This window comes from Arvicola amphibius, chromosome 5 (assembly GCF_903992535.2).
Source record: "Arvicola amphibius chromosome 5, mArvAmp1.2, whole genome shotgun sequence".
Taxonomy (NCBI): domain Eukaryota; kingdom Metazoa; phylum Chordata; class Mammalia; order Rodentia; family Cricetidae; genus Arvicola; species Arvicola amphibius.
Window position 1 is genome coordinate 160358638 of NC_052051.1, and position 10038 is coordinate 160368675.

A 10038-nucleotide genomic window follows, 5' to 3' on the forward strand; every position below is an offset into this window, starting at 1 on the left:
ATCTCTGTGAGTTCAAGGCTAACCTGATCTACAAAGAGTTCCAGAACAGTCAGAGCTCTTACACACAGAAACCTTGTCTTGAAAAATCAAAAGCCATAGAACAAAAACAAAACAAACAAAAACAAAAAAAGAAAAACTAGTAATGTCCTCAGTCTAGGATTTGTGGTCCCTTGACAAAGTTTTGAGAGTCTAAAGGAACAGAAAGCAAAAAAAAAGCAATACTCAGAAAAGCGAGACAGAATTCATAAATCTGAGGCTACAGAAATTATATTTTATCCCCCCTCCTAACAAGTTAATCTTACTTGATAGAAATTTCTTTTTATGATAGAAGCTACTTTTCCTTTTAAGCTAAAATTCCGTAATGTGTGATGTCTGTATCACCTGAAAATTAAAAGGGAAAGGTAATTTTTGTATTTTTTTTATGTTGCTGCTGTCTTATCTTCTGGCTTCTATAATGTGGTTGGTGTAAACAAAGTAGTGCAAAGGTTTGACTACTTGCTAATTCTACACAGGTATTTCCTCACGCCTTATTATGGTCCAACAAAAATATCAGTTAGTAACAAACTACTTCATTAGTGGCATTAGAGAAATACTTTTTACTGTCCTCAAATTTATCAGTCTTAGTTGTATGTTTCTGAAAACAAGAAAATTTAGAATGTATGTTACAAAGACAGTTGACCAGAATATCATGCAATTATTAATTTTATCATTTTAGGCATTTCTTTGAGTATTTAGAGCAGTGATTCTCCACCTTCCTAATGCTGTGGCCATTTAATACAACTCATCATGTTGTGGAGACCCTTCACATAAAATTATTCTGTTGTTACTTAATAACAGTAAATTTAACATGGTTATGGATCGTAGTGTAAATATCTGTGTTTTCCAATGGTCTTAGGCTATTCCTGTGAAAAGGTCATTCAGCCTTGAAAGGGGTCACAACACACAGATGAGAACCACCAATTAAGGGTAATTGATATCAAAGGAGAGAAATAGTATTTTCAGTTTCATCACACCATCCATAATGTGCAACTTTGTCAGGGCATAAATGTAACTATGAATTCTCATACACTCCCTTCCTGAATTCTAGTCTCCCATGCATTCTGTATGCTTGATCATTTCAGATAAAAATTAATTCAGCAACATATCTAGGTTTAGTTTTTCTAGCTATGTGGGGAGGGCTGTGGAGGTACGTGGTTCCACATTTTTAAAATTAAAAGATTATAGGATATGCTCATATGCACATTTAAGGTTAAAAGCCTAAAATTAAATAAATTTTGTTAATGTACGTATAGTTTTCTAAGCTTACATTACATCTTATGTAATAATATACAGAACAAATAATGTATAAAAATTAGATAGAATATACATATGACTTTCCTCTATTTTTAAATCTATAAATTGTTATCTGCAGACATATTTACAAATACAGAAATAACTGACAAGGTATACATAGTATTATATATTATATAATATGTAATGTTATTTGATATGTGTGTATATAAACATGGACCTAGAACAAATATTATAAATTTTCATTCATTCTAAATTCATACTTAATGAGAAAGAATTAGTTATAAGGGGTATGGTACAATGATCTGTATTCTGTCAATTATATTTTAAATAAACACTGATTGGCCAGTAGCCAGTCAGGAAGTATAGATGGGACAACCAGACAGGAAAGAGAGGCAGGTCAATGAGAACAGGAGAATTCTGGGAAGAAGAAAGCCCATTCCTAGGCGGTTCTGGCCCAGCCACAGAGCAAGCAAGATGTGACTTCCTAGCTGAAAAAGGTACTTAGCCATGTAGCTAACAGAGACAAGAATAATGGGCTAATATAAGTTATAAGAGTTAATAAGAATCCTGAGCTAATGGGCCAATCAGTTTGTAGTTAATGTAGACCTCTGTGTGATTTCTTTGGGACTTAATGATTGTGGGAACCGGGCAGGAAAAAAAACCTATCAACAAATAAACATGTATATCCAGGATCCTTGATATTGAACATTGATCTATGTTCAAGACACTTAATAGTATGAAAACACATTTAAGAATTAGAGTAAAACTTCCATATCTTAAACACTGAATATTCATATTGATAATGATGCTCTTGGATGTTCATTTTAAGTTCTGATGGTCAAGATCATTATCTTGATCATTTGAGACTTGTCTTAAATTTATCTACTCCATCTAATTCTTACCACACTAATAAAGTATAAAGTTATAAAGAATAGAACTTCACTTTAAGAAGGAGTTGTGGCGATTCAAAAGAGAGATTTGCTAAATATTACTTCCTCTAATGAACAAAACTCTGATTCACACGTTTTATATATAATTTTTAAATTTTATTTTATGTATAAGGGTGTTTGGGCTGTATATATGTGTACCACTTGTATGCCTGTGCCTGTGGAGAGGAAAAGAGGGTATTGTAACCTTAGTTCTTAGGTTACAGACTATTGTGAGCCTCCTTGTGAATGCTGGGAATTGAACACAGGATCTTTGGAAGAGCAGTTAAACAGGAGCACTCTCTTCCAGCCTCATACATACATTATTTACACATGCTTGCAAGCAGGGCACACGTGTTTATAGTGCCATTTTTTATAAAAGAATACTAATCACATGAGGTAATATGGAAGTTTTCACTTGTAGTTATGACCTTGGCACTCAGAAAGTTTTGTATTTTGGATAATTTCTGTTACATGATCATTTATAATTAGGGATCCTCTGTGTGAATGAAATTATCTGACAACAATAATGAGTCTTGATTTGGTCAAAGTAGTGTTCTAAACTTTGTTTAGCCATTTAGTGAGGAATAATATCTTTCCATATTTCTATATTTATTTTGATAGATAAGGCAGTAAGCAGGATATCCAATCACTAATGATTTCAGTGACTGATTTTTTAGTTTAGTCCCAATCAAGAAGTTGGATATTTTGTAATATGTGCATTGATAACTTGGATTTAATCTGTCAGAGTTCAGAAGAAAATGGGCAATAAAGACTTAGAGATAAAACTCATTAGAATGTTTTTATTCTTATTATTATTTTTAGTATTCTTTCCTTAAACACAGGTACTACAGTAGTTTGTGAATTATGACAATAATTTTTCAAATAGAAAAGTTTGTAGAAGAATGGGATAGTTCTAAAGATATTCAAATGTCAAAGATAACACAGACACACACACAGTTTGTAAAAGCAGTAAAACTGTTGTACAGTATTTAAATAAATTACTACAACATTTATGATGTACATTTAAAAATTCACATGTATAAATTTTACCTATAAAATTCAGTGTTTTAATAAACATTTAAAAAACATAGTGAATATTGAGGAAATGATTTTTTATTTCCCAAAATAGTATTTATATGTTGGGAATGTAATTAATTTGTTAAAATTCTTGCCTGACCTGTATCAAACCCTGAATCCTGAGCATTGTAAAAGAGAACATGCTTGTAATAATAGCATTTTGGAGATGGAGGCAGAAGAATCAAAACTTCAAGGGCCATACTCAGTTATGATGCTAGCTTGAGGCCTATCTAAGATACACAGCACCTTCACAAAACAACAAAAATAATAATAAAGCTAATAATAATAATAATATAATAATAATAAAGATAATAATAACAATAATATAATCTTTCTAAATGGAAGAAATGATTGTTGATGAATCAAGACACACCTCAAACCTGACTCAATTTTTCTCTATAAATGATTGTACAAATGAGCAGACTGTCAATTAAAGAACATTGTGAAAGCCATCTAGACATTACAACCTGAAAGCAGTATACCCAGAGACCAAGAAATGTTTCATTTTTTCCCCTCAAAATGATGCTAAGTACTCATTTAGAGAGAATAAGAGATACAACAGAACATTTTATCAAGAAATATGCCCTTATGTCAAAGATATGCATTGTGCAACTGGCCTCCTACACTGGCCACTTTTCAACAAAATTCTGTAAAATTTGATTTCTGAAAGTATGAGTTCTTTACATAATATAACAAATATCAGCACAAATAAAGTATTGGCTATAAACCATGCAAGAAGTATCGTATGTCCACAATATTGCAAATGGTTTGTTTGGAGTCCATAAATTAGAAACATATACCATTAATAGTGATAATAAATATTAATGCGTATCCAATTCCTATTTCTGTGATTTGGGGCTTGATGATACAGTTAAATTCTGAAGTGCACACACTGTTATCTTTAATTAAGGTTTTACTCTCTCATGGAACCTACTTATGAACAGAACAAACAATATAGAGTTTTGCCATTTCAACTTTTTTAGTGTAACAATATTCTGAAAACAAATATATATTATAAAGTTTCTTTCATAAATTATGCTTTCCAAAATGGTTAAGAACGTTTAAAAATTAAAGGGTTCAAACATTAGATATTAAAGTTCACATTCCTCACACAGAAAAGAAGTGGAAGATAAAAATAGTTTATATACAGACACACTGTTAATGTTTTCAAAGATGGCTGTCCTTTAAAAATACTTATGTTTAAATTAATAGTGAGTTTAGCAAAACATTCTTCTTTCTAAATATACATTAGCACACATGGCTAGGTGGAAATTGTGTTCTAGAGTAACATTTCACATGTTCTTAATGTCTAGTTATCCTGGAGGCAGTTGGTGGCCTTTCCTTGAGCTTTATCATATAACTAGGCTGCATATCGAAGTTTTGCAGTATGTAATCCTGAATAGCTTAATGGGGGAAGGGAGAGGATCCTCTAGTTTTCATCCCATATTCTTTGACTGAGTGTAGGAACATGTTTCACTGAGATGAGTTAGTTCATATATTTGGAAGACTCTGACAAAACTAGAGTTTAGCAGGACTGAAGGGATAGATAGGGAACAAGCACCATGTCAGAGCAAAGGGAGTCAAAGTTCAAGTAAAGATGACTCCCACCTAGCAGGAATCCTGCCTAGCTTTTTTTTTTGACTGGCAGCTTCCAGATCACAGATAGGATCTTGGTGAAGGGCTGCTGTCTTTTTGGACAACTGCAGGTTTTTACCAGGTCAGTCATATCTCTGAAGAAAAAAATAAGGCATGATCTTCTACCCAAGAAAAGCCCTTGAAACCTTGCCCCTCTCTCTTTTGTGCAGGTGGGGCACTGGGCTGGTGGATGGGAGTGGGGGGGACATAAGCTTTGCTGTCCTAGCTAACTATGCATTTCTTGCTCTTTACCTGGAGTTGGTAATCTGCTTTAGTTTGAGAAGGGATCTCTTTGTCCTTTAGTCTTGTTTGCCTCCAGTGAGAATGCCAACAAAGGAAGCATAAGAGGCAGCTTGCTGCCTCCATCGCTTGCCTCCAGCTAAGGGTCCATAAACCACTTCTGAATGGTTTATGTAGCTGGATGATCGAGCTACTTCTTTCCCTAAATACTTTATACTTTTCTGCAACTACCCAAAGGCACACTTCTTCTATTTCTCAGTTTACAATGTTCCCCCTTCTATGCATAAATATGATTCCTTCCTTCATTCATTTCTTTTCTCCAAGTTGGAATATTCACTAATCCAGTGGAGAAAATCCGGGAACTTTCCACCTCCAAGCCAGGATTCTAGAAAGGGTAGGAACCTGTGAACTCAGAAAAGCAGAGACAGCCCCGATGTGTGAAACCCCACTCTTTTGTATACTGAGTTGAATTTTCCTTTCATTTTGTGGCCAGGTGAACCTGGGCGGCCACACAGCTGTGTCTTGGAGTTGGAGATGCCCCCTGCAAGTTAGTCTGTTTCCATTCATAGCCATCAGGTCTGGACAGTTCCTGTCCAGGTGCACGCCCATCTTTCCATCTATATTCCAAGTCTTTCGGGACAGTCACTACATCCCTTTAAAAGACCTATCGAATCACCAAAGAAGTTTTGTCTTCCCTCTTATTCCCTGCTCAGGTTTACACTGTTTGTCCCCCAGGTCAGACCAAAATTCTCTCAAAAATAAAGTAAGATTCCATAAACTTTGCCTCCACGGACTTTCCTGCAGCGGTGCACCAACGCTCACTTGCCGAGGCAAAATACACAAGACCAGGAAAACAGCGGATGAGGTAGTCAGCCAGTGGGCAACTATTAAGGGTACATTAAAGTCGCTGCTGTAGCCAAAAAGGAATGCGCTGCGCTTAAGAGGCATCAAAAGAGGATTTTGAAATGTGCTTGGGGAAAAAAAAAAGACCATGAAATGATGAATATAAACACATATACAGAAAGATACCTTTTACACCTGCTGTCAGCACACAGCGGTTCTCCCGGGAGGCGCACACTTTTGAGAGAAATCGCTGTGGGTTGCACCGAATGTAATAAATATCCACAGCTCATATATCTTTGGAACTGACAATCACTGCGTTCTATTGGACTTCTCGCTGTGGTCACCATGAGCCCAACGCACTTGAGAATGGGGACTCTAGGCGGCCCAGAGCCCTCACCTTGGTGTGCAGAGTCTCCTAGACAGGTGCCAAGCGCTCCTCAGGTCAAGCAACAAGCGGACTAACTGGGGAAGGCCGCCTGCCCTGGTACCCGCGCGGGTCATCTCTCCCCGCCCCCATCCCCAGCTGCCGCCGGGCCACTGGAGCGGCGGAGAAGGAGAAAGCCGAGTTAGCCACTCACCCCTAGCTTCCTGCTGCGGATTTTCACGTAGCCCTGCTTGACTATGTCGTTAAAGTTGGAGGCCATGGCCAGCGCGGTCGGGCTCCTCTGCTGGGCGATCCGCTTCTTGGAGTCGTCAACCGCTGTCCACCACCCGGTCCACGCAGGTCTCGCATCCAGCCGAACGCCGCCGGCAGTCGCGCCACCGCCAATTCTTCCCCAGGCTCCGGCCGGCGCGGACGCTGAGTCGATAGCAGGGCCGCCAAGCACACGGACCAGGGTACCGGGCCCGGATCTGCTCAGCAGCACCAGCACCTAGAGAGCGGTCTTCACCTCCGCCCCCGACCACGAGGGGAGCACCGCGGCCAGCGCCGCCCCCAGCTGTGCCCCCCTCCGCGCCGCCGCCCCCGGCAGCACCCACGGGCTGGCGCCTCACTCGGCGGCGCACAGCTGGCCGGAGCGCACCATCGCGGCTCCCCGGCGCGGAGGAGGGGGAGGGACGGCGGGGCGGGCCGTTGCGCCCGCTCGGCTCCCTCCCCCTTGCCCGCCGGGTGGCAGGGCTGGAGGATGCTGGCGAGATGCACTCCATCACTCACTTCTCCGGCAGGGAGCTCCGCCTGCCACCCGCGCATAGGGTACCGCTCCCACCAGAGTCCTGTGCTGGCACCACTCGCCCAGGCGTGGATTCCTAAGGACAAGGATCCTCATTCCACCGCTGCTGATCTCGCCACCCAAAACTGGCTGTGGGGACAGAGCAGTGGGGGACTTGGCGGGTTCACAGAAGGCAAAGGGGAGAAAAACAATTGTTTATTTTAGAGATGGGGTCTATAAGACATTTTTAGTTCTAGGTACACGTGGCCTTTCCAGATCTTTGCCCTGTTGGGAAGTGTAAATCCAAGCCAAGCCCTTCCTGGTGATCACACAAAGAGACCAACCCTGCGCATGTGTCTAATCCTCAGGCTGCTGAAGTCAGAAGGAATCCGGAGGCAGCAGGTCGCAGATGTCCTCCGCAGAAAAGGCGATGGTGCCTGGTTTGACAACGCGTTTTAGTTAACTAAAGCTCAAGGAGCTACTGGCATTTCATCTATTCAGGAAATAAAAGGCAGAACGGTTATGCTTTGATGCGCTGAAATGTTCAACTTGTAAAAATCAAAGGAATAAACTTTTTCCTCTTAGTCTAGGAAAACATACTAAAATTTATGTTTTTCTCTAATTTAAAGATACAATTTTAGAGTTACATTATTTTAGGTGATTTAAGGGAAAAGAATATTGAATATTGGCTGGCAGACATTTATGGATTTTTACCTATAGTCAAGAATATTTACAGCTTAAGTAGCTAAGGAGGTTGATAGTTAAGAAAAAAAGTGTGCAAAGATCAAATACATTGGTGTTTCCTCAGTTGTGAGGAATTTATATAAAATAGATCTTTGTAAGAGCATGTTTAATTCTGCTTTATTTCACAAGTATTTTTTCTAGGTTTTCATTTAAATTGTCTTTTCAGTATTTGGATCATAATTACTTATGGACGACACAAACTAAATCTGAGGGGAGGAAGATCATGAAAGCCTGGTGAACAAGGTTACTTGTACTTCATCCATCTAAGGGGCAGCTCTAAGAGGGCACTGGGGAGATACTGGTTCTATCCTTATCAAGAGGCCCCATCCTAACATGCCTCAAGAGTACATATGCCTTCTACTTCATTTATTTGGTGATTCTTCTCCCTCTATTCATCTTTTACCTGTTCCATTATGCAAGAAAACACGAAATACCAGGGTAAATGTTTTAAATAGCAAGGCAAATTCCAATCAGTTGTTACTATGAAAGGAGATCAATTTCTGATCTCCCCAGAAAATTCACATATCTGCTTTCACTAACCTCCATGGTTATCTCCTTTAAAAACTGGGTAACTTGTGGAAACTCATTTTTGCTAATTTCATGTATTTCGTTTCACTTTCAAAGATGATGCAAAGAATGCCTCACACATTTCTAAACGCATTTTCCCACGTGATCCTCTTTAGAAACAGAATTGTCAAGTGAAACATTTTTCCCTTTTAATAGGAGGGACATTGATGCTCAGAGGTGTTTTGTGATTAAACAACCATTTCAATGTTGGAGTCTACAATAGTTCTCATGATCATAAACACTTTCATTTATATCAACCTTTTAAATAGTTGCTTTTCTCATTGCTTGGACAAAATACCTGACTAAAGCAGAGGATATGGAATGGCAGCCATGTGATGATGCTAATTGTTAAACACTGTATCCAATCACTTCACATGGAGAGAAGAATGCAGTACTTAGCCTTCTTCTTCTTCTTCTTCTTCTTCTTCTTCTTCTTCTTCTTCTTCTTCTTCTTCTTCTTCTTCTTCTTCTTCTCCTTCTCCTTCTCCTTCTTCTTTTCTTCTTCTTCTTCCTCTTCCTCTTTCTCTTCTTTTTCTTCTTCTTCTTCCTCCTCCTCCTCCTCTTCCTCCTCTTCCTCCTCTTCCTCCTCCTTCTACTCCTCCTCTTTCTTTTTTTGCCTGGTTTAAGACTCCAGGCCACATTCCCAATGTGACTTCCTGCCTCATTGGAAACAACCTCACAGATATGCTCCAAGTGTATCTTCTAGATAATTATGATCTATTCAATTTGATGGTTTTCACAGAAGTCCAAGACTTTCTCTCAGCAGCCATCTTAGGGCTTGATAACATAGGTTTGGGTAAGCAACTACAACTTGAAAGGATTATTGACTCATCTCATATCATCACCTGAAGCAATGTGTTTCTTAAAGCACTGATAAAGTGAGAAGATAAGTTTAGTATCTTTTATTTATTTATTTAATGGGGGAGACTTGCCTGCATGCCACATTTGAATCTGTGAAGATCAGAGGACAATTTGTGTTCATTTCTGTCCTTCTTTGATGTAAGTTGTAGAAATGGAATCAGGTCATGAGTTTTGGTGGCAAATGCCTTTATCCACTGAGCCATTGGCCCTGGCAATAAGTTTAAAAGATAGGAATATTCTCTTGCGCTAATGTGTTGGTGTTTGCAATAAAGTGGTCCTACACTAACTCAGAATGGAGTATATCAAAGGACTCTTTATTTCAGGGTAGACTCACAGATCCACAGTTCTCTGCATGAGTGAGGAACAGGAACTGAATCTAGCAGCCAAGAGAGAGTAAGCACATTTCTACCTGTGTTTTCATAGTACACAAGGCCACGTTCAAAGTGGTCCAGCATCTCAAAGGCCATCGGCTGAAGGAGTTCCCCCACTAATAATGTTTTATTTAAAATCTAAGAATGTGGTCCTTCTTCTATTTTAATATTGGTCATTTATTTTCTACTTGAAAGTAGATGGTTATTTATATGTTTCAGTTCTTGATATGTGTGATTTTACTCTTATGGTGCCTCTTAATCTTTTCACTTAAGTTAATACTTTCTGTAGCTACTAATATGACAGAGAAATTAGATTACATCCTGTTTTTT

General features: G+C 38.9%; 1 protein-coding gene across 1 annotated transcript in view; it reads right to left on the reverse strand.

The window, feature by feature from the left end:
• Positions 1–6661, reverse strand: part of Dok6 (docking protein 6) — a 309537-nt gene extending 302876 nt beyond the window's left edge. The window contains exon 1 of the mRNA XM_038331279.1: positions 6596–6661. Within this exon, the coding sequence (XP_038187207.1) occupies positions 6596–6661 (66 nt within the window). The remainder of the gene's footprint in view (positions 1–6595) is intronic.
• Positions 6662–10038: the final 3377 nt, after the last annotated feature.